Source organism: Polyergus mexicanus, unplaced genomic scaffold, assembly GCF_030449975.1.
Source record: "Polyergus mexicanus isolate NDT 795.1 unplaced genomic scaffold, iyPolMexi1.0 SCAF_8, whole genome shotgun sequence".
Classification (NCBI taxonomy): domain Eukaryota; kingdom Metazoa; phylum Arthropoda; class Insecta; order Hymenoptera; family Formicidae; genus Polyergus; species Polyergus mexicanus.
The window spans coordinates 2,852,380-2,877,798 of record NW_027223328.1 but is presented as its reverse complement, the minus strand read 5'-3'; the positions used below and the strand labels follow the sequence as shown (position 1 = coordinate 2,877,798).

Here is a 25,419-nt window from a genome sequence, read left to right as displayed (position 1 = left end):
TTCTTAAAGCAATGATTAACGCTAACAAAATTGAAAAAAGACTGTAAAATATGTAATTATTATATCTGAGTTGTGCCACTAAATTATTTATTATAAATTATAATCATTGTTTAGAACTGTCATATATTACAATTATATGTATATCTCCGCTGTGTGTATTATAAATTTCAAAAAAAATATATTAATATTCGATTTTTGCTTTTATTATATTTTAAACTTTTTTTTTCATGTCTGGGTAAGAATTGAATCTAGTAAGAATGTCTCGTATCGTATTATTACCTGTCAGGATTTAATCCTGCCAGATAATCGGTTCTAAAAAACATGTTAAGGATTTTATTTATGAAACAGAGAACCCACATACGGCTTGTTCGCAGACGCGAGATAAATGGAATGTAAGTACTGCGAAATGCACATATTGTAGATGCGAATCGATACGGCACGGAATACACGCGTGTATATCTTGTTATGCACACAGTGGCTACTGGCATTATGATATGCAATACAAACGTTACCCTATGGCATTGTTATATATAGTGATTTAACCATGCGCATTATAATATATGAAATGGGATCTCACGGCTGTGTGTCTTGCGTTTACAAGGCTTTGACGAAGCAGGGGACATTGGGAATAATAATCATTAATTCTCCGGCGTCAGGATAAATGTCTAATCATATTTTATTCGCGCTCGAGAATGGAATCGAATCCATTTAGCTTATATCCATCAGATTTATTAATTGACATAAATGTGAGAGCTATTATTTCCATGCATAATTATATTGCATGTGCAATTTTGTACATGTGCTATATATTCAATTTTTTAGATAGACAGTAACTACACAAATTCCCGTTCACATAATAAAATTTACCGATTTACATATTTATTAATTTTTTCAGTTACACATCACATTTTTCTTCATTATTAAAATTATTATTATCAATTATTAAACAAATATCTGCCAAATATTAAAGTTTTAAGCAATTAATTAAAAAAATAAGATATTATTAATAATAATGCATGCAGTATGCATTAATGAGATATAAATAATAATGACAGAGATAGCAATAGTTAAATTTATCCCGCATCTGTAAACAGCCGCGATAAGCCATACGTATCTCTCGACCGTGTAAATAAAAAATTTAATTCACGAAAATGCTGGCACTTTCATCGCTTATAAATTATTTTCAACGTTATACTATACACTGTATATAACGTGTTGCCTAAGTATTATAATTACATCATCTTAAAAGCTGTCTTTGAAACTTTGAAATTTCAAAACAACAAAATAATTCAAAAGCTTCAGTCTACATGCTTTTGATCAAAGATAAATTAATCAAGCCTCCCAGTTACTTCAATTTCTACTCATCTTGAAGGCTTGAATCTCAGATATTAAGGTACCAGTTATCGATTAAAGAAAAACATACTCATCGCGTAAAAGACAAATAGCGTTGCAATTTTAAAGTGAAGTTCCGAGAATTGCTTTCAGGAAAATTATGTTTTTGACAGTTTGCGTGATGCTTAATTAAACCGCAATGAAGTATCCCGGTGAAAGCGACAGCACTATTTTGAATTTTCAGAATTAATAGCTTACGAACGGCCGTACTTTCATTTCGCCGAGACATTTGTATTAATAATGTGCATCAAAAACATTTACACATGTTTTTCGATATACATGTGCGTGCTGAATATGTTACTTACCGTACAATAAATAATAAGTATTATTACTCACGATGATATATGTATAAGATTTAATTTTAAGTTTAAATCGTAAAATAATTTTTTTAGTTTAAATAGCTATTTTTCTATTCTTCTGTAATTGTACGAGAATACAAGGATAAACAAGTAGAACTAATTTTCATTTTTGTGACATTCATTATATTGTGTAAAGGGAAAAGCGTTTGGAAAAAATTAAGTAAATGACGATAATAAATATGCACAAAAAATTAATCATATTAGATAAACAATATTTATAGTATAAAATATAAAAGTATAAAATAATATAAAATATAAAAATAGTTTCAATCGCAGCGTGTAATATTTAAAAAATGCGAAACACTAATTGCGTAAATATGGCAATAAATAAAAAATATATCTGGAAATCGAAAATGATATTTTTTATTGCTGGAGTTTTTTAACAATTGAGCAATAAATGCCAATCACCGGATGCGAACATAGCGTCGATTTTCTCTTTTCGTTTTTTGTTATGTATTTAAAAAATTGGACTACATGAGCGCGCGCTTTATATAGGAGATACAGTATATCCCGGTAAAGAATTATTTCCAATATATTTATTATAAACGTAATTTTGTATCTTTTAATCAAACACATAAATTGTACGAGCTTCTCTCTTTATTTCGATACTACTTAATTTGCAATTCGATGTTCGGAGTTCGTTTAAACAGAAAAAAAACATGAGAATTCATCTCGGAATCTGGAAACTCCAGCAGCTGCTGTTTACGTGTTTTGTAACTCTGAATCGATGACCTACGGAGCGATAATGTAATTATTTAATATAACGAAATAATTCAAGCTCAGTCTCGAGACATCGATTCGCTGTTTTTTTTTGTTTTTTTTTTTTGCAAAACAGAGTGCTATCGATTACGTCAAATCAATAATGCAATCGTAAAGTTACAGTATAATGCTCTGATATATCTGACAATAAAATAATGGCATATTTATGGTATACAAATTATATTACTATAGTAGATTACTATAGTAGATAAAAAGAAAGCACACATTAAAATAATATCTACGACATAAAAAACAGCCTCCGTTAAAAACATAATAAAATTAAGAAATAGCGATAATCTCATTTAGTACTATTTATTAGAATGTATTGAATTCTATCTGAGTTATTTTACTATATCTCGTAGAAAACAATCGGTAGAACTTAGTTTCCTCCGATATTAGCCGGTAGTCAATTAAAGAAAAACAACAAGAAAAGAAGAAAAGCTGATACCGGACACGCATCTGAAGAAAGAAAGCAAATGGATTCGTAGAGGACTGAAACACTGCTAGTGAAAGGAAACGTAATAATACAAGATCGATCCCCTAAGAAAGAAATCATATCTCATCTTTCTCGGATTCCTCGAAATATTGTCCGGCGATCAACCATGAGATAATCTTCTAAGAAACGAAGAAGTCTTCTATTCGATATATTACATTCTTCGGAAATTGGGGAAACTGCTAATTTTTCTCATTTTTTAATAATATACGAAGCTATGTAAAATTAAATTGTCATTCTTGTCAGAAGCTGATGACGTTGATATAAATTCATAAATGGTCAATTATAATTTATTTTTTGATTACACGTGTACATTTTAATTTCGTTTATATACTTGATTGATACTCATTTTCATTAAAATTCTAACGGATATCTGAACTTTCAATATGTATTTATAAAATTTTGCACGAGAAAAAGTTATTTTTTACTCTTATGAACTTGTTTACATCATTACAAGATATACATCAAGACACACAAGATATATATCAGAAAATTTAATATAAAAGAAAAAAATAAGTTTTAAAACTTCGCTTTTATGTATAAATCTTTTCCGACGTTTTTAAATAAAAAATGCTTTTTGTAAACGAAATATATTGAATGAAAAATATATTTCTGCTCTTTTTATGAAATCATGTATAATATTTTTGATCAAGATATCTCAAGTTCTGCGAGATACGGAATTATAATAAAACATTGAAGATATATCAAAGCATATATTTTATAAAATATTTCTCAGAAAAATATAAGAAGGAATCAAGATATGAGATGTCTGTATATAGTGGAATTTTTAAAATATAATTTTTTAAAAATATAAATATAATTTTTAAAATATTTTTATTTCCCAAGTTATATAAAAATATATATAAATATAATTTTATTTATATAGTTTTTTAAGTTTTGCTTTTTCTTCAGTATTATTCTTTTATGTAATGTGATAATTCCATATCATTGTATTATTCATTGCAATGAAATCAATTATGATTTATACAATATTGCCTAATTATATCTAATATATAGGACAATATATTGCATCGTGATTTCTCTTTGTTTTTTTGTTTTTTTTATATTATATATATATAACATATTTTATAAAATATATTATTACATGTCCAATGTTTTTCATATCTTCAATAATACTTCTATAATATTTTACCAAGTATTATAACTTCAAATTTTTCTTTCAAAATCTCCTAACAAAAAAATACATTTATTAAGTCATAATCTTTTATTACGACTTATGTATAATATTAATAAGTAGCCATCCATAATTTAGCAAGATTAAGAGCAGTTATTATTAATTTCTTTGATAGACATGATAATAATAATACATACGACATAAGAGCCAATGTACGATGCTAATATTGACACAAATGAAGTATATGCATCATAATACCTCCTCTTATCGGGAGACCTATGGTTTCATTCCATTTAAATAATTATTATTGCGCGCAAACGTTAAGTGCCCTCGTTTACGGACAAGCCTGTGTTTTGTTGTTAAGGCTCTCGCTTTCATACATGACATTGAATGCCATGACATTTGTGAGACAAAACAGAATGAACATTATAAGGGAGAATAAAAGAAAGAGAGAATAAAATATATATCTCTAAAAGCTTCAACTCTCCAGAATATCAGAAACTGTTCTCCAGAATGGCCAAAAAATTCTGGAAATGAAAAATACGCTAGAATCAAGAACCTGTATAAAGCTTTTAATGCAATACCATTAGAAAGAAGCATTCTCTCTCGCTCGTCCTAATGTAAAATATACTCTTTGCGCACAGCTCAGTGTAATGGCTTTCCGGTGTTATATATATAATATGCATGAAGCCACAGAAAATGTCAAGGGAAAACCGAACGAAGCGACAAGACATAGAAGCAAAGACTGGCTAAGAAGAAGACAGAATAGATCAGGAACTCAGTCTCTCAGAAATCAATATACATATGTAACAATGAGTTTACATTTAGATACGATAGTGAAAACGCAACAGTAATCTCTCTGAGAGACAGAAGTGAAACTCTCTTTCTCTCTCTTTCTCTCTGTCTTTTGAGAGGAATAAGAAGAATTATTATATATATTTTTTTTAAATTAGTTTAGCATAAAAAAGGAAAAGAGATATTTTTGAGTATATACTTTCTAAGCGAAAAAGACAAATTATATACAATGTATAAAAATATTAATGAATTGAGTCGTGCTGCAGAAAGAGAGCAAAAGCTTAATGTATCTAAAAATATACAAAATCCACAATCCAAAATAATTCCGATAATGATCAATTAAATAAAAACGCTACAATAATTTCGATAATAATTCTATACATAATTGGCAAAATTATTGCTTATTTTTCCTCTTCCTTTCATATTATATCTTTCTCACTTAAACGAGCAATTTATACGATTACCGTTCCCTATCCACTTTAGTCTCTCTCTATCGCCCTTTAGAGATTACTATGGAAACGCGATCTAAGGCACTTTATTCCCGTATCTACGTATAACAGAGAGAATTGAATTCATCGAAATTATACCGGTTTCAATTCCCGGACAGACTTTAACGAAGCGACAAGTTTCGAACGGAAGTACGAAGAGCACAATTTTCAATCGATTCGTCGAACATGCATTGCTACATATTGCTGGCTACGTTCGTTGTAAGTCTCAACGCGAGATTCGTCTTGCATTTGCAATATTGACGCGCGAATATCTTTGAAGTTTCTCCGAGAAGCGAAAAGCTCACCACGGCATAAATTAATGATGGAAATTAACATCGCGGTGCTGTTACTAATTGTTTCGTGTATGCAAAACGATTGTCGTTGTTACGTATATGAGGAGATATTATGCAACGTCTGCATTTCGCAACAGAGAATAATAAAGAGGAAGATTCATTGCTGAGTTCCTCATTAAATATGACCGCGGTAACGTATTATGAGATCGTAAGAAGTATTAATGATTCCTAAATCAAGTAAACCTTCTAATATGTAGGCCTATTTCTCTTCTGCCGATGATATCCAAGATTTTTGAAAAATTGTTGCTAAAACGACTAAAACTTTTAATGGAGGAAAGAGACCCGATCCATCTCAATATCAATTTGGCTTTAAAGGCAATTCAACGATTGACCAAGTTCATCGAATTACGAATGTTATCGAAAAAGCGTTAGAAAAAAAGAAAATCTGTTCGAAGGTATTTCTGGATGTATAGTTCAAGCTTTTGATAAAGTCTGGCATAAAAGATTAATCTACAAATTGCAGCGTGATCTTCCACTCACGCACACGCACACGCAAGCACACATACACAACAGTTCTGTCAACTACTAAAATCTTGCCTAACAGGAAAATGCTTTCGAATTAAATATGAAAACGAATCTCCTGAGTTAAAGGACATATCAGCTGGGATACCACAAGGGAGCGTCCTGGGGTTGATCCTCCACCTATTATACACCAGAGATATTCCTCGGAACAATAAAACGATAAAACTATAGCCATCTTTACAGACGACACTGCGATTATGGCGACTGGATATACCATTGAAAAAACTACAGACAAACTTCAAAATGCCATCAACAAGATTAACACCTGCATTAAGAAATGGAGGATAAAATTAAATGAATCAAAGTCGACTCACATAAATTTTACCTAACAAAAAAATTACCCACGCAATGGCCGAGATCAACGCGCAAGTAATACCGTACGCAAATACGGCCGAATACCTGGGCATGATACTTGACACCAAGTTCGAATAAAAAGACCATATCGAAAGGAGAAAGGATAAATTGAACATTAAATTCAAAAACATTTATTGATTGCTCGGGAGAAATTCTGAATTAGATTTACATAATAAACTGCTATTCTGTAAATAAATTCTGAAACCAATAGCCCATTCGCACAATGTTTAATTCATGAGAGAGGAGATTACTAGATAAGCCGTTAGTTGTAATAATAAAAAAAAAATGTGATCTTAAAATAAGAAAATTTATCTACAAAAGTTTCAACGGCCAATTTATAAAAATGTATATCCATTTTCTTTTTCTTTTAGAACGTCAGAAAATTCTGACGAAACAATTTCACAACAATAACCCTTTGCATATTCTATTTTTAAAGGTGTAATAAGGAATGAATATTTTCGTTCTCTAATATTCATAATTTTAGCACATAATTTTGAAAAATGATGCACTTTTCACTCCTTTGCCTTTTTTCCCTACCATACATTTTCGTAACTACCCATTTAATCCGCATATTTAAACGCTAAATGGGGCTATTTAATTTCGAATTCTCTGTATTTAATATGAGAATTGCGTTTAATATTAACGAGAAGCGTGCCAAAGAAAGCATTTAATATCAAATTTTTAATGAAACTACAAATGTAGAAATTTATTTTAAAAATATTCTTTTGTCTACAATTATAACATTTTTATTCGTTATCTTGATGTACAATATTCGAAGCAATGCAACTTCGGCGAATAAATTACTTGATTAATTAACTAAATATACGAATCAAAGAAGCATTTCCATTGAACCGATTACTCTGATTCGTGATACAAATCTAACTCTAATTACATCGCGCCATTTAAAGACGTCGAAGCGCATACGTGGTTTCCATTCGCGAGAGTCCCTTAACTTAACATAAACGTAGTTACAAAGAAAAGCAATCCCCTCGACGATGCAAAAATTGCATTGCCCCATCAAAGTCGAGATCATGATATCGTTGAGAAAGTTTATAACCAGTAGACGTGCCGTTGACGGAAGAAATATAGAGGCGTAAAGAGAAACGAGATACTTTTGCGATTTGAAATGCACTTATGGTTAGACGAGGATCACGGACTGCAAGAGCAAATGCGAAACGAGAAAACAGAGAATGATTAAATGTAGCAAGTAGAAAGGATGAGGCGTATTTTACGCGAGACATGTGATCAGGGACGGATTTTCTTCCATCTACTAACATACGTTTTGATTATCTCTATTGTTGACTCGATTTCCTTTTTCTTCCTTGCATAAGATTTTTTCTCCTTTCCTTTTCATTGCAGAACGTAATATCGCGATTCGATTACGCTCGACTTCCTTTTCAAACACGTGCGAACTATGATTAAAATAAACTTTTCAAAATGCTTTATTTAATAATATTAAAATAATATTTTATAGTCTTCTTTGTATGCAAAGAAAGAATATTATTAAAAATAAAAATATTAAAAATACAGATGCATAAAAAAGCATTTGGAGAAGGGAATAAAAATACGAGTGTATATAGCAAATTATGTTCACGACAAAATATTGTATGCAATACGCATACAATATATGTATGCATATTATATATTACATTCTAAAGTAAAAAACATATGATTTATATTATAGAACCATAAAAATGTAAATCACGCGCGACAAGAAAGAATCTATTTTATAAAGTTTTGCCAGAAAAGCAGTTGACTCGTTCGAATCGGATCACGCAGAACTATTTCATGGAAATATTTAAATTTCTAGTCGGTTTATTACAGCCCTTTCCAGATTACGTATATTCAAGATTTCTAGATCATTTCGAAGGATAGCCGACTCTGCTTTCGTTACGAGGATACGAAGAATTGCTTTGATAGACGAAAAAGGACAATATTAAAGAAGAATGTAGAGAAGAGGAGAAACGGAAATACACAAAGAGATAGAAGAAGACTAGAATGGAAAATTGGATCAACGCAGGCGCAAGAGCTACCCCATTCCAGCATACGAGGCGTCACGACGCCTTTTCGCTTCATTCGGCGTCCGGACGCCAACGTTTGCGTTAGTCGCGCGACGTTCTTCCACTTGACGCAAAACAGCTGTGCTGTTCGCGATAAAATTGCGTGGAATGCAAAAAAATTACATAAAAATCTGTGCGAAGGTACGATGATCATCGAGAATTAAAACATCCCGAGAAGAGATAAGCGCCAAGATATATTACGCCGATCTGAACTTATAACACCCGATGTAATTTTAACCATCGACGTTTCCGCAATCGTTTAAGTGATCAATTAGGGTGGGGATGATAATTCAATCGCGGGCGAGACAAGTGGAGAATCAAAAGCGTATGTTCGTGCGCCTCTTCGTTCAGATTGATGGTAATGCTCATTTCGTGCTCGAGTAGTTAAAACATATTGTGCATAGGAAAGTGTTTCTATGACATTCGAGGATCCATGGCATTACATGAAGGTGCGGCAACCACGATTAACAGCTAAAGCGCCGCTCCTACACATGTTACTAGCCGCACGTGTCATATGACATTGTGACTCTGCACGCGACATGCAAAAAGTCGATTCGTCCGTAAAGTTGCGGTACCACGGTTTCCTATGTGCGATTAATCTTAGGAAAATAAGTTAATTTTATCGTCCTGTCAACATTAATTAATAGCAACATTATTCAATATTAACGTTAGATATTAAATTTTATTAAATTTGAAAGTAATTTAATTAAAAAAAAAAAAAAAAAAGATTATTAAGATCTTTATTGTTATAAGGAAAAAATAAAAATGTAAAAACTTGTACGAAGATATTATTGATGCACTTGACATAAATTTGTATCTGTTAAATACTGAAATATTCCAAAATATAAAATATAAGAATCGAATCGTATGCCGATACTGATACTACGCTTTTTTAAAAACATCAGATTGTCAAATGAAAGAAATACACAAGTTAAATATTTTACCGCGCTCCCTTTGACAACGTAAAAGTTTCGCCAGTAACGTATCATGATCGTTTGAGCCAGATCAAGGGAGAGATACTTCAAATGTGTGGTAACTTTATCTTTTTCCCTACCCTATCGCATAGACATAGACGAAAACGAATCATCTCAAAGTTATCGCGCGATTTTCAGTTCAAAAAATCCAAAAGAGTTATCATGTTTCCTCGGCGCTTGAAATCAGCGAACGACAAATCTTCTCTTCCGGTCGAAAGTAATCGACCGAAATTGTAAAGCGAATTGAAGATTGCGGTGTATATTTTTATGAATAGACATTAAGATTTCATTATTCTCATCGAGTCACCGAAGAGAGACATCGAGAGAATGACGAAAATGTCTTCTCGATCGCAATAAAATGTACCAATACTTCCGTTTCTGAATTTCTAACATAACTGTTACAAATTAATGATATAATTAACATTGCTAAATGAAGAATGATTATAGATTATTATAGATTATTAATATAACTGACTTTAATCTGATAATTGTCTTGGTTATAATATGACAGTGATAACTTTCAGTATTGAAATATAAATTATTGACCGCGTCGCAACATAATTATCAATCCTTGATGTAATTTCACGTAATAGCGATTAGATTATCATTTTTTTTTATATCGGATACTTATCCTCCATATACGATAATTCATCTGTATGACGCTCTTCATGAAGACACAACGGGAGAAGTTGTCATACGGATGGTAATGATCCAGCCAAAAAGGAACAAAGCTCCGAGACTCGCGGAAAATAAAAAGTTCGTTGATCTCTTCGCGCCTCACGTAAGGGCTTTGCACGCCCGCAAGACTACCCTCACCTTCCAGGAATGAATTCCACCCAGAACTTCACGCCGACAGCTTCGGCGTTCACCGAGTACTGCGGTTCTGGATTCGAATCTTTCTACGATTGGTACGTACAGGTGCACGGATGGGCCAGTTTGTTGGTGTGTACATTCGGCTCGATCGCCAACGTCCTCAACATTGTTGTACTGACGCGTCGCGAGATGCAATCGCCCACCAACATGATCCTCACCGGTCTTGCCGTGGCCGATCTTTTCGTGATGATCGAATATATCCCCTACGCGATCCACATGTACATCTATAAACGGTCCCGTAGAGACATGTTCACTTACAGCTGGAGCGTCTTTGTATTATTTCACTCGAATTTCGGCCAGGTGTGTCACACAATCTCGATTTTCTTGACGGTAATCTTGGCAGTCTGGAGATACATAGCAGTAGCGCATTCACAGCGTAATCGTGAGTGGTGTAGCGACAAGCGCACCTTCCTGGTAATCGCTGGCGTCTACATATGCTGTCCAATACTCTGCATACCGCTTTACATCAATACCGAGATGATATCGCGAGTGGAGATGCTGGACGAGCAGGGGATGAGCGTAAATCTGACAAAGTTCCGGCAGACATCCAACGATACGATCATGTCTCTTGAGGGCGTAACCAACACCACGCTGTACTTTGTAAGGCTCACCGAGACCCCGATGGGCAATGTTCTCAAGGACGTTAACTTCTGGATTTACAGTGTGGTAATTAAGCTGATACCGTGTGTGGCATTAACAGTGTTGAGTATCAAACTATTCAAGGTGTTGCTGGAGGCTAAACGGAGGCGAAAGAAACTTACTACGAAGAACACCGCTATCAAGATGAGTAACGGTAAAAAACATAGCTGCGAGAAACCCAAGAAAAAAAGAAAAAGCACCGAAAAAGAAAGACAGACTGACAGGACTACGAATATGTTGCTGGTGGTGCTCATGCTGTTTCTCTTCACAGAAATGCCGCAAGGCATTTTGGGACTGCTCAGCGTTACGCTGGGCACGGGATTCTTCAATACATGCTACGTTAAGTTAGGTAATGTTGACACGTATCAATTGTAACCGCGAGTATAATAATTTACAAGTTGCAGTTTCAAGAGAAAAGTTCTTATTAAACATTTAAATCTTTTCATATATAAAGATTCTTATCTTATTTTTCTCTTATTCAACATGTAAAAAATTTTATTTAATTTCTAATGTTTTTGTACACATATATATATATATATAATTAGTGTCAATATATTAATTATATATAATACTAAACTCCTTGCTCGCGCTATTTGTATTTTTAGCAATTATTATCGCTTTGTTTGTTCAGCTTTTTCCGACATTTATACATAGATGTTAACATTACAATTGCAAATATAATATTCGAATGTATTGAGAATATTTAAAACCTTCTTGAATATTTGAATCTTTTGCAATTGTATTTTTCATGAATATTAATATTCTCTCTTATTTATTATAGTTATCAGAATTTATACTTTTATTATATATGTATATCAAAATATATACTACGTAATATTTTTTAATTTTTTGCAACTACGTATTCTTTTTTTAAAATTTTGTTTTAGTTTCTTGTTAAGATTAGAAATAAGAAGTATAGTTATAGAAGTATTTAAAGAAATAAAATTACAAAGATAAATTTTGAGCACATAAAGTATTGTACTACTATTGAAAAATTACCGGTTCAAATTTTAAATTCTAAAAGATAACAACTGTGTTATGCTATTATTCATTTCATATAGCGTATATGTGTATGTGTATGTTAGAGATACATTTTTACTTTCTCATTATATATTCTCAATTTAAACTAGTTTCTATGTAGCTTAGCAATAATGGGTTTTAATGGAAATGTAAATATATATTTGCTATCGATCATTTATATGGTATGCATGTTATACAATTCTCTTTTGTATTACCTCGCAGTGTATCATTTCTAACTAAAAGTTTTAATGATTGCTGATTTATTTCAAATGCAAAATTATTAGCTTCTCTTACACACCACATTATACATCTCTATTAGTACATCGTAAATAATCCTATTGTATGTGTGCGTGTGTGTGTGTATTGTTGATAAGAAATGATATTATTAAAAATAAAATATTATTTATTTATTAAACCAGGAGAGAGAGAGAGAGAGAGAGAGAGAGAGAGAGAGAGCCAATGACAGAGTTATACTGATGAAAGTCTCTTTTTATTGACGAAAATTGGGCTTGCGCGATTCAAAAACAAAAATCGATCAAATTTCATGCCGCGAAAACGGACACAGATTTCCGACTTTGAATGATTGCTGTGAATTTCGCAAATTTATTTATGATTGCGAGACATCTCGTTTGCAGATGCACTATAAATACACCACTGCACACTCGACATTTACGATAAAACTTCGACCATAAAAGTTTTTTATCAGAAGTAAGAGGGCGCGAAAAATAACAGTCCCATAATTTGTGTAAAGAAGTTTTTATTAAACGCAATCTCTCTATTTGAGATATATCATTTAAAAGAAAGATTTATTTAAAAATTGCCAAGAGAGTGTGACGGATGCAAAATTCCTAAGATTTCATATTTGCTATTAATAATTAAAAATGATTTTATATTTAATTTTATTTTTAAATTAATCATTAAAAATTAAGTTTATTAATTAATCTTTTTTTTTTTTTCATATTTAAATAAAAAAAAGGAAAATCTTTAAAGAACGCCTCTCGAAATAGGAAATTTTTCAGAAAAGCGATTTATAATTTGTATAATTGATACTTTTGATATTACAATGTCTTGTACTTGAAATATAAAACTGAGGCGAAAACGATATACAGACTAAATTATACATTTCACGAATATTAAATATGTTTATTACGTCAATATTTATATTTACGTTAACATTTATATCGTCATCACAGTTAAACTGCATTTTACATTTTCATATATTAAATGTCGCTATAAAATCGTTACGAAATGTATGTGATTGAAAACATAGCAGATCTTTTTAAAAAGAATAATGCATATATTAATATATCTTTTAAATCATTTATTATTCAAACTATATTGTAAAGTATTTTCTAACACGCAATATAAATTTCATCTTATTATATTACTTTTATATAAAAGCGGTTTCTCAAATAGTACATTTCAGAATTATTATCACTAAAGTGTGTGAAAAAATGTAGTTTGTTAGATTATTAGATTTATTTTAATAGAAATCGTAAAAGTGATTTATTTTCTTTTATAGGAAGATTAAAATATATATAAAAAAAAAAATAAGAAAAGAAGATATAATGAAACAACAATTTAATATTGTTTATTTCTTTTTTTTCATATAACATAACAAATGCGAAAAAAATCAATCTCTCTCTCTCTCTCTCTCTCTCTCTCTCTCTTTATTATGGATGGAGCATGTCACGAAATTATAATATCAAAGATTCGAGAAGACCTTCACATAAAATGCGAAATCTTCTCCGTTATATTCAAATGTGACATAATAAGATCTATTTTTACTCCGTTTGAATTTTAAACCGGGAAAAAGGAACTTGCTTTCAAATATTGAAACTTTGCAAATATGTTATATGAAATTCCGAAAGTTCCAAATCTCTCTCATTTTTTTAAAGTTCGTACTTTTTATTAATATGTTATTGTACATGAAATAAATTTTACTAATTACTTCAAGAAATGACAGAAGAGCATATCTTTTTCATATCCGAAAGAAAATCGTACGATAATTCATTCTTTATTTCATTGCAATTATAATAGTTTTCTTTTGATCTTCACGATCCAATTGTCAGGAGCATATTTGTACATTTTTGCGAAATAGTTCTATAAAAAAAAAGAGGTATAGGTGACACACGTATCATTATGATTTAGAACCTCGCGCAATTCCATAAATATGTATCTCTTGCAGTCACAAACTTCCCTTTCTTTGCCCTCTGTATGTTAGCAAAAATGAATTGGGGATCTGCATAATAGAATGCAAATCACATCGAACGAGACATCGGAAAAAAACATAAATCTTCATTAATTTTATCGGAGATATATTTTATATTTAACCACAAATACCATTTTTTATTATTTCTATATAAATCGTAATTACTGATAAAGAAAAAAAAAATGTATGATGGCTATACGACATTAATAAATATTCAAATAATTTCATCTACTTAAATATTCACATTTTAGATACAAGAACTAATTATATATAATGTACATATTATATATAAAAATGTACATATATAATTAGATGTATATAAGTCTTATATAATATATTAAACGCGCGCTTAAATTAAAAATTTAAAAAATTATCTCCAAGTTAATTTTTTTTATCTAGAATCTTAAAGAAATATTTAAAATCGAAAGATCGAAATACATAAAGTTAATAAATTTTTGAAATTAAAAAATTGAAATATGTAAAGTTAATGAATTCTCGAAATTTTTAAATATCAGATAAAGTATGAATTCATCTCACATATACATATGTTTGTCAATTCTACGAACAATAACTGATTTTGCACATCTACATTTTCATACAGTGTAACTTTTGATATGCAACTAGTGTCTCATATTGTATAATCTCGTTACATTTGTGTCCCATCTCCGATTGGCGTATTCTAATTAATACACGTACTTTCATCAATGCCGCGGTCGTATACAACAAGCATCGCATACACAATATGTCGATACGCTGCAATGTTACTCACTTCTATTTAACCCCGGGGTTTCGCGTAAAATACAAGCTTTCATCTCGCTTTAGCTATCTATACACGAGCGACAGAAAGACGCATGGACGGGGTTGGGTTGATTTGACATACGTTTAAGCAGTATCTAGTATAATAAAGCAATGTACATACATAGTGATTTGATGCAACGTCATCGCACATATGTGTGCATTGCTTCATTATTATCTACTGTTTAAACGCGCAGTAAATTAACGCGGCTTTATGCGCCTTTTTGCTTCTCGTGAGCAGCCGGCCTTTATAAAGCGAAATTAAAACAATTATTAAGTTTCGGAAAAAAAAAACAGGTAACTAAACTAGTCAATTTGTTAAATTTATCAGTCTATTTCTACTTTCATCATTTTTTAAATAAAAGAGTCCAAAGTTACATGTAACTATGTCCTCATAAGACAATCAAATTAAACTTTGTGCTCGGAAACTCTGCAAATAAGTCGGCTGAAACTAATTTCACGCTGGTTTGCTCGAATATGCCAAGTTCATAATCTAGCGAACAAAAATATCTTCCACTTGCCAATTTATTAGCAAATGGAATATACTTTTCTTCATCGTATCTTATATACAGTATCTAATCCCTAGGTATTCGAATTTCAATATGCAGCAATGTTAGATCCGGTAGAAGTTCCGACATAAAAATTTCACGTCACGTATTGCACAACATGCACATGCACACTGCACATCATGTTGCGCAAACGAAAAAATAAAATAAATAAATATCTTTATGGAAGTGACATGTGCGCAGATATTGGCGCGTTTGGCAAAGAAAGAAAATTTGCATTACGTACGATTATTTGCGTATATTATTGTCGAGAAACCAGCGGGAGAAACTCAACGTAACAATCTTATGTATTTGAAAGGATTATTTTGACAACACAATATATATATATATCGATCTTGCATACCAATCTCGACAAAAAATATAAATAAAAATTTTAAATTAATTTTTTATGATCCGTTGCGCCTTTAACGATATCCGATAAATTTTATTCGCTTGACATTATGATGGGCACGATAATAACTCGAGATATAATTTCCGTCATCACAGCATTTACGGCATTTGCCGCTGTTAACTTTTTTGCGTTCGTAACAACCGTGTTATCGGGCATGTAAAACACATTACGACAGTTCGTATTGAATAATACTTTTATCCCTATTAGCGCGACGTTAACGGGCGGTTCGCGTTTCGCTATCCGTGATGGGGATGTAATGTGGGATTCTTTAACTCCCCTGACTGTACTTTGCGTCAACAAAATGCATAATTTAAAAACAACAAACGCTACTACTCTTGCAACAACAAATGGAGATGGCTTTGCCAACGATTCTATAACATACTAAATGGCTGCAGATAATATACGTTGTCTGTTTTGTGCAATCTCCATTGACATTACAAAAGCTCGATTAATGTACATAATCAATAATGCGCGGTTCAGAATGTGGAAAGGGTAGCTATGGGGCTCTTCCAAAATAATGAATTTATAATTTAAATTTTTCCGAACCATCTGATATCTCTAATATCATCTAATAAATTCGCAAAAATACAAGAGTAATAGTTGTCGAGTGCGAAGCTTACAATTCAAATTTCAGTGTGATGAAATAAAATCTTAATTTGAAAATGTAGTACTTTTGTAAAACTGTATACAGAGAGACAATACTCTGTGCCTAGATCGGCCAAATAGGGAACGGCGTGAAGCATTTAATAAAAAGGTTGTGCAAAAATACAAAGATAATTACGATATTATTAATATAACGTAACAGAAAGGGAGAGAGGGATAACGAGACATAGTAAAGTAGAGAGTAAAAATATAAATCCTTGTTAATGAATGATTCCATCTAATAAGCGTACGAAAGCGTGCATAATTTGACATGGCATAATAACAACGAAAGAGAACACTGACAAGGAAGTTACTGATTCCGCAATAACTCCAACTGACATAAACGCGACATCACGTCGCGCATTATCTTGGCACGCTACTGAGAATAACGAGTACGATATAGCGCTATCCATGAAGGATGTCCAAGGAGAGAATGTAGCTCATGAATAATAACACGTCATTTCCCCTTTCGTTCGTCAATAATAAACAGCTAACGAAATTGCGAATAAAAGTCATACCGACAATTAGCTATGTAAAATGTATAGATGTTTCCACGTCGTGCCTATAAAAATATACTTTGCCACATATACGCTTCTGCATACATTTAGATGCATCAATATAATTAGTCTATAAGCTTATTACTGTAAGCCTAATATAAGAAATAATTTAATTCACATACTTTACACATTCCCTCTTACTATATATTTTTTTACTTATATTATTCTTTTATCTTTCTTTTATCAAAAAGAATTATACGTTAAAAAATAATGACAGATTATAATAAGGTATGTTGGATACATTCTTTTCAAATATAATAAGCGACATTATTACGATCTATGATTGTATATTTAATGTGAATATAAAAAAATAATCGAATTCTTTAAAAAAGAAATGCTGTCTTTTATTAATGATTACATACACAACAGAACTCAAGTAATTTAGTCATGAATTTTACGAGTTTAAGTCTTCAATACAAAATACAATAATATAAATATGAACTCGTTATTCATTTATTTTGCAAAACGATTGTAAAGTAATTTCGTCATGGTACAAAACACAAGTTTAATTAATTAAATTATTACACAAGAAAAGTTAATTAAGAAAAATTTACATTAAAAATAAATTTGATTGCATATGTTCTTATACTTCTACTAACAGTAACCGATATATTTAATCAAAATGGAACATTATGTATATCATCTTACTAAATTTCTTAAAAGACACTTCGAAACTTTATACAAGACCGGTGAATATAAAATATTGATATTACTATTGCCAAAGAAAATGTAGTACGTAGACAGTACGTGAAAAGCTTTCATTTTGTTTTATAAATGAAATTTTTTACATAAGAAAAATAAGTCGGGATATCATAATATAATCGCGGCATAATAAATCCTACGAATATAAAAATATGAGCAAAAGCTTATATACTTTTAATATATTTTTAATCAAGTACTTCCTCTTTCTCTTCTGTTAATTTATTAATTTTTATTGACAAATAACTATTTTCCCGATAGCGCTACCAATCAAAAGTTGTCAAAACGAAATTAAATTGCTTTTCACGGAAATATGATTTTTCCCAGCGATAAATAATCTTAATATCTATAAAGAGAAAATATCATCAAACTTCAATATATTTATTCACTTTTAAAATTGATAAAAACGAAATTGAATCACGTCAAATTTTTTGCCGGATAAATCCGACTAGTTTACATATGCATATTATTTCAATTTTGAAAGTTCTATTGAAGAAATCTTATAACAGAGACGTAAATTTAATAACGTCACCATTACTTAAAAATACAAAGTATGAAATGTGTTGTAACACATACGATTTTTATGATATAATTATGTATAATTACGTATAGTACTTCCTTTGACATAAAGATACGTAAAAAGTTACCACGGTTCTTGTACTCTGTCATCTTCGCGTGAGATTAAACGTAAGAAATATTTTCCGAGTTCACTAATAAAGTGTACGCATATTTCAAGCAATAATAGTATTAAAAGTTTATCCATTTTTTATAGACGCTACGCTAATAGCATTAATTTTATTCCTTTTATCTACGAATACTTTCTTTTATCTATCAATACTTTGATTATTGTATATAATCTTTTTTATAGGATTTAATATATATATAAAAAAAATCGTGTTTTAAGGTCCATCGGTCCAAACTCTTAAAAACGTCGATCGCATTTATTATAATCTTTTTATATAATATTTACATATTATACAACGTGAGTAAATATTAAATTAGATATTTTTTTCATATTTTTAAAATATCATTTTTCCAAAATTATTTAATTTATCTTTGATATATTAAAATGCACTTTATGATAATCAATATTAAATTATAAATTAAGAGAACAATATTCATCATTTAAAATATTATATAATTTATCGATACACATATATGGGACTAATAGGAAATAGTTCAGAAATCTCCACAACTATATTGTAATACCTTAGCACAAAAGTTATGCATATAAGGATGCGGAAAATTCCTAACAAAATGCGTGAAAGTGTATATGTCCGTTCGTGCGGCAACATTTAACAAACGGCTACGCGAACATCCCGCTATAACGAACTGCAAACGTGTTAGACATCATACTCAATATGTGATATTATATCGTATGGTTATCAAAACACCAAGTTGAATCTAAATGAGGATATAAAGACGCAAAAAAAAAAAAAGAAAGGAGAAAAGAAACAATTTATCTTTCCAGTTCTCTATTTCTTTCTCTCTTGCTTAATGGCGAAATCAGGGTTTCGATAATGTAACTTTTCCCTAGGGCGAAAACGTGAAAAGTTTCATGATCGATATCCATGAGAGAGATAGTTTTTTTCTGATCACACAAGAGGAAAAAATACCGTAATAGATTTAACTATAAAGATTGCATATATGGTAGAACCAGTTTTGGGGCTTTGTTCCTGCTACTCTACTACTGATTGAGAATTACTCAAATCTCTCTTACCGAATGTTTCAAGAATCCTATTGAAAAGGAGGAAGATATATGTTCACACACACACAATATACACGCGCGTGCGCACACATCTTTCTTTCTTTTTCTCTTTTTCTCTCTCATTTTCTACATGGACGAGACAATCGTCTGAGTGAAGATGTCAAAACTTGAGGAAGAGAAAGAATATACTACGGAGTAAGTAGTAGTTATCTGAAAAATGGCGCATAATCTCATTAAGGGAATAGTCTCTCAATATACTGTAGTGTAATTACATAATACAGAATTTTTCCTCTGATTTTAGCTGGTTTATTGCCTTATATTATTGAATCGTTTCCCTATTGCATATTTGAATTAGCAAAGATCGAATTACATAAAAATTTTGAAATATTACTGTTTTTGAAAAATTACACACAATCTCATAAAATACTTATAGAATAAATTATATAAAATACAGTATTTTTCATTGCTGTTTGAGAGATTTTTATGATAACTGATTTATTATTAAATTATTTCCTTTTGGCGAATTTCGATTCATGGTTTGAATTTTATGAAGAATAATGAATTATATACTCTAGACAAAGAAAGGGTCTGTCTTAACATATGATCTAATAAAATTACGTATTAAAAAATTTAATAAATAATTTATATTAAAAGGCAACAGTATGTATTTCAAAATATTCGCTTATAATGTATTTTGACACACGTAGCTATTTCTATAAGAATATACTATATCTATATAATTTATTTTTTTATTTTTTTTAATGCATAGCTTAAACAATGCACATAAGTTAAGTAAGATTAAATATTCAATTTTATAGGTCACAAACGCGTAATAAAAATATTCCATGTTTCTACCATCTTTCTTATTACATGGTAAATAGAAGCAAATGTCTTGAACAAAGCGTTATAAATGTTTGTCTTGTTGTCTATTATTTTAAAGCCACGCCGTTTATTGTTTAAATACCAATGGAAATAAAAGAGATTGCAAATGGCAAGATATCTCGATACAAAGCAAAAAAACGATCACGAGATTCGAACAAAGATATATGTACATTGGCGAGAATCCAATGGTAATATCTACTCGTTCTATTTTCCTCTATTTTCACACTTCTAAAAACAATGGCAATGTTACTCAGTTCTTCTTACGAGAATCCTCTTTCTCGTATTTACTTAACGCTCAATACTGAGTGTTGAATCGTACTTATTACGTAACATCAAAACGATACGACCAAGGCAATAACAAAGGATACCGGTATCGCAAGTGAGGTCTTATTTGATATACACTCATATTGTACTTTCTTCTATTATTCGTATTGTCTTGTGGTTCATGTTATACTTCAATAACAAAGGCTTTTTGCAAAGCAAATACTAACGAATGTATTGTATCGAGTCGTATCATAGATAATGTGAGATAGCACGTGCAAATACTGTTAAATCGTGGCGTATCATGAATAAATCATTATTATATCTTAAGATCATCTAGAATATTATATATAAATTGTTACACTTTTAACTTTTATTATTTAAAGACTCAATCCCGTATCAATAAAAAAAATCTGTCGTTATAAAATTGTGCGATAAAAATGAACATAACACGTGTCAATTTTTAATAAAAATTAAATAATAATATATATTATATTCTAAATTTCTAAAACATACATGTATAGATATCTACTATAGTACTCTTCGTTTTTTAAGATACATAATTGTTATAAATTATATTGGGATGTAGATGTAAGAAAATTTAAGAAAATTGGCGTGAAAATCCACGGCAGTTTCACGTCGAGCCACGGCTCGACGTTGCTTTGACGTTTCATTTATTCCGGTCACCTACGAGGTATAACGCAACGTTTCCCTATTATTTCCCTCGACAAACGTAAACGTCGCGTTAAACATCGCGTAAAACGCGGATTTAGGCAAACGCCGTACGATTTTGTTGGAATGGTCTACAACTTGTGCCCGCGGCGCTGAAGTTCACTGGACGTGCTACACAAAGGGTGGGTAAAATTCACGCATAAATGTCGCGTAGAGAGCGCGAAAAGAGATAAAAAAGGAACGCGTATTCGCATTCCTGTCGCGTAACACAACGAAAGTTGAAATGCGACGACACGGAAGGGACTCCTTTTTTGCTCGCCGAAACAAACGGTCCGTTCGTCGAACAATGTCATATACAATACTATATTCGCAATGTTGTATATCGCGAACGAAGACCAAACAAAATTACGCGCACGAACGACTTCGGCATCGTTACAAAAATTGAATCGCATCTGCATCAGTCCTATTGACTCGACGAACGACAATGCTGATTCGTTTTACGGACGTGACGCGCTCCGTTGAAAGCGTAGCGATAATGCGGTATGACGGGAGAACATTTTTCTCTAACCCTAAGCGAGAAAGAGAGAGAAAATGGATATGATATATCCCACACTTTTTCATTTTTTGGTAACAGATTAAGGAAATAAGGTGCACTGTGCTATACAAATTTTCGAGTAAAATTTAAAAAGTATAAAAAAGAAATAACTTATTTTATATTTATATTTTATAATATTATATTATATAATATTTTGATAATATTATATTATATAACTTATTTTTTATTTTTATATTTATATTTTACAATATATGATAAAATATAGAAATAAATTAAAAAATCAGAAAATATCTAAAATAATATATTATTCCGGATATTATTCTAGAGCTAATAAGTAAAAGAGATTTTTGTTGCTGCTACATCAAATTATTTTATGAATTCCACAAGAAATAATAGAAAAACTCTGGATTCACTTCCGCTTTGAAATATTATTTGACAATTTCAATACCGTATATTTGCAAGGCATCAAAATGTCAAAGGTCATGTAACATTAATCTAATACTCTTACCTTATGAAAATACCTTATGTTTATCTAAAATCAGATATTATCATATATTATCAAAAGTCACAAAAATTCATCAAGTTTACGAGATAAATTTTTAATAACTTTATATATAAAAATCAATTATCTTTTTTAATCTTTAATTAGTAATGGCTTACGTTAAAACTATTGTAGTCACGTAATGACTACAACAGTTTTAACGTAAGCCATTACTAATTGTAAATTATGATGTTTCAAAGTGATAATCATATACACATGATACGAAATATTGTATTAAACCATATTTAAATCAAACCGTTAAAGCAACCGTCGGCTCGGATTTATCAAACATTTGGATATTCGTGTTTTTAGAGATAATATTCGCGCGGTAAGATACATGATGTATTATTATAATAAACACAGATTAAGATTTGCACTCTGAGCACGAGTATATAATCTCATGTAAAGTCCTGCGACCAGAAATATCATTTGGTTAATCACATGTAGTGAAATATTTAGCGATTTATTACAAGGATGCCATTATTTAACGCGGAAACGTCACGCGTTTGAAATTTATGTACTTCACCGTTCCGGCGGAAGAATTCGTATCGGCACGTGAAAGCTTCCGTTCAATCTCAAACACGTGCCGAGAATGTATCCTTTCAGATGCATGCTTTTTCTCTTTCGCACATAAAGTGTTATAAAATATATCACTTTATTTATGACATTCCGATATTGACGAGCGTTCGTCGTCTTCTCGCGCGAAAAATTTACTTCCGACTCGGCCGCTTGAATTGAAATCGAGACGCTCGCTCTGATTTTTTCGAGTCGCGCCAGAAATCTGAATTATTGCGTGCTCGAGATGATAAAGGGAGGGCCGCGATATCTCTTTAAAATTAAAAAAAGATGAGTATTAAAGAAAGACAAAGAAAATAAAAACAGCAAAGTAAATACGAAAAGAGATATTTCCACGAATCTTTTATAGAAAAAATTACAGAAAAGAACTTTTAGTAAAGCCTGCGGAATAAACTTCTACAAGCTCGCATCTGCGAATCTTTCGGAATTTAACTTATATAGGCCTTTGAATTTACGAAAAAAAAAAAAAAAACCGGATGTAATGCGTATACATATTTAGAAAAAAAAAAAAAAGATTTTTAACCCTAATCTAATCCACTTTTGACTATTTAATACATATAAAAGCTTCTTTTTAAAAGATATTTACAAGAATTCTCGAATACCTATAATATTTACGATCCTATAAGATAAATTTAAATCGCAAAGTCAATAAATGGAAAAATCAGTCAATAAATGATTAAAGGAGCATCTTAATTTCTTTAAAATCTCCGAGTTCAATTTCTTTAAAATCACTTTTCTTTATCAATAAGAAACTTACGTGTCAATATTATATACTGTACAATATTATATACTATACTATACAAATTTCAGAAACAAAGTTGTTAAATTTGTTCTAGAGTTTTAGAGTTATTCGGGAAAGGCTTCTAAAGATAAGTCATTCTCAATCATTTCAAAATTGTGCTAATCAAGTTTGTTTCCTTTCTTGACAGGTGACGTGATAGACATCCTGACACTCATAAACTCGGCCATCAACTTCATCCTGTATTGCACTATGAGCCGTCAATTTCGCATGACCTTTAATCAACTGTTCTGTAGCCGATGGCGGCTGATCGGCAGATGGATGGCGGTGCCCCATCAGCCGATGGAGAACAACGGACATACCGGAACTAATCACACGGTGACCCAGGTCACTCAGGTCTAGCGCCGAAGAAATCAACGGACCTTTTGCTATCCGATGTAAAGAGAGCTCGCTAATTAGCTCCCTTTCAGACATGCGTATTGCAAGTCCGCGAATTGAAGGAGGTTGTTTCCTCCGCGATTCGCCACAGTTACTTGTGCAAACATAGCGCCAAGCAAAGAGAGGTGAAATTTATTTGCTCGCTACTGCCACTGGTCCTAATTGCATCGTCGTTGCGTGAACTTTGCAACGCCCGAGGCGCTTTTCGAGCATCAGCTTCATCCCAGACATACGACATACCAGATATGTAACAAATATTTACTTAAGTTGGTTGGTGAACCGCTATGTTTTTCCAATATGTTTCTTTTCAATTTTGTAAATTACTTATTTATATTACAATCAATCAGCAGATCATCGGACGCGTCCGATTAATTAACGATACGCACAATAATGTGTCATATTTAAAAACAGATGTGATAGATACGTGAAAGCGCTTGACAAGAGCTGCCAGATTACTATCATTGGTAATTTTATAACGTGATCCTTCACACGCTAGATATTTTTAGACAGGAAGAGTTAAAAAATTTTCAATCCTTCAGTGGTGGAACATAAGCAATGATGACACTAATGAATATAATCACGTGAATGATTATAGCCATTTATAAACATCTCATTTTTAATTATAATATATATGTATTATACAAAGAAAAACAAAAGATTATATATCACTATGCACCTGGTCTGCTTATACCCCCTCATCACCGTTACAGTTGAACAAGATTTCAAAGTTTGTAAAAAGTTAGACCGTGAAATATATGAAGAAAGAGAATTATCTTATAATTAATCACACGGCATTCTCATGATAAAAAAAAATATTTGTCAAAAGATTACTTTATTATTTCCGATTTCTGTTAACTCTTTGTACGCGTTTCAATATTTATATTATCGATTAATCAATATAATCAATTTTAATCAAATCATAAACTAAGTAAATAATCAATTTTATTTTTATTTGTTCATTGTTTTAT

The 25,419-nt window shown here is 31.1% G+C and overlaps 1 protein-coding gene across 1 annotated transcript; it reads left to right on the top strand.

The window, feature by feature from the left end:
* Positions 1 to 10,177: 10,177 nt before the first annotated feature.
* Positions 10,178 to 25,067, top strand: LOC138935495 (G-protein coupled receptor dmsr-1). Its single transcript, XM_070300122.1, has 2 exons — positions 10,178 to 11,545; positions 24,204 to 25,067. Exons 1-2 carry the CDS (start codon positions 10,510 to 10,512, stop codon positions 24,413 to 24,415), a joined length of 1,248 nt encoding a protein of 415 aa, XP_070156223.1. The 5' UTR covers positions 10,178 to 10,509; the 3' UTR covers positions 24,416 to 25,067.
* Positions 25,068 to 25,419: the final 352 nt, after the last annotated feature.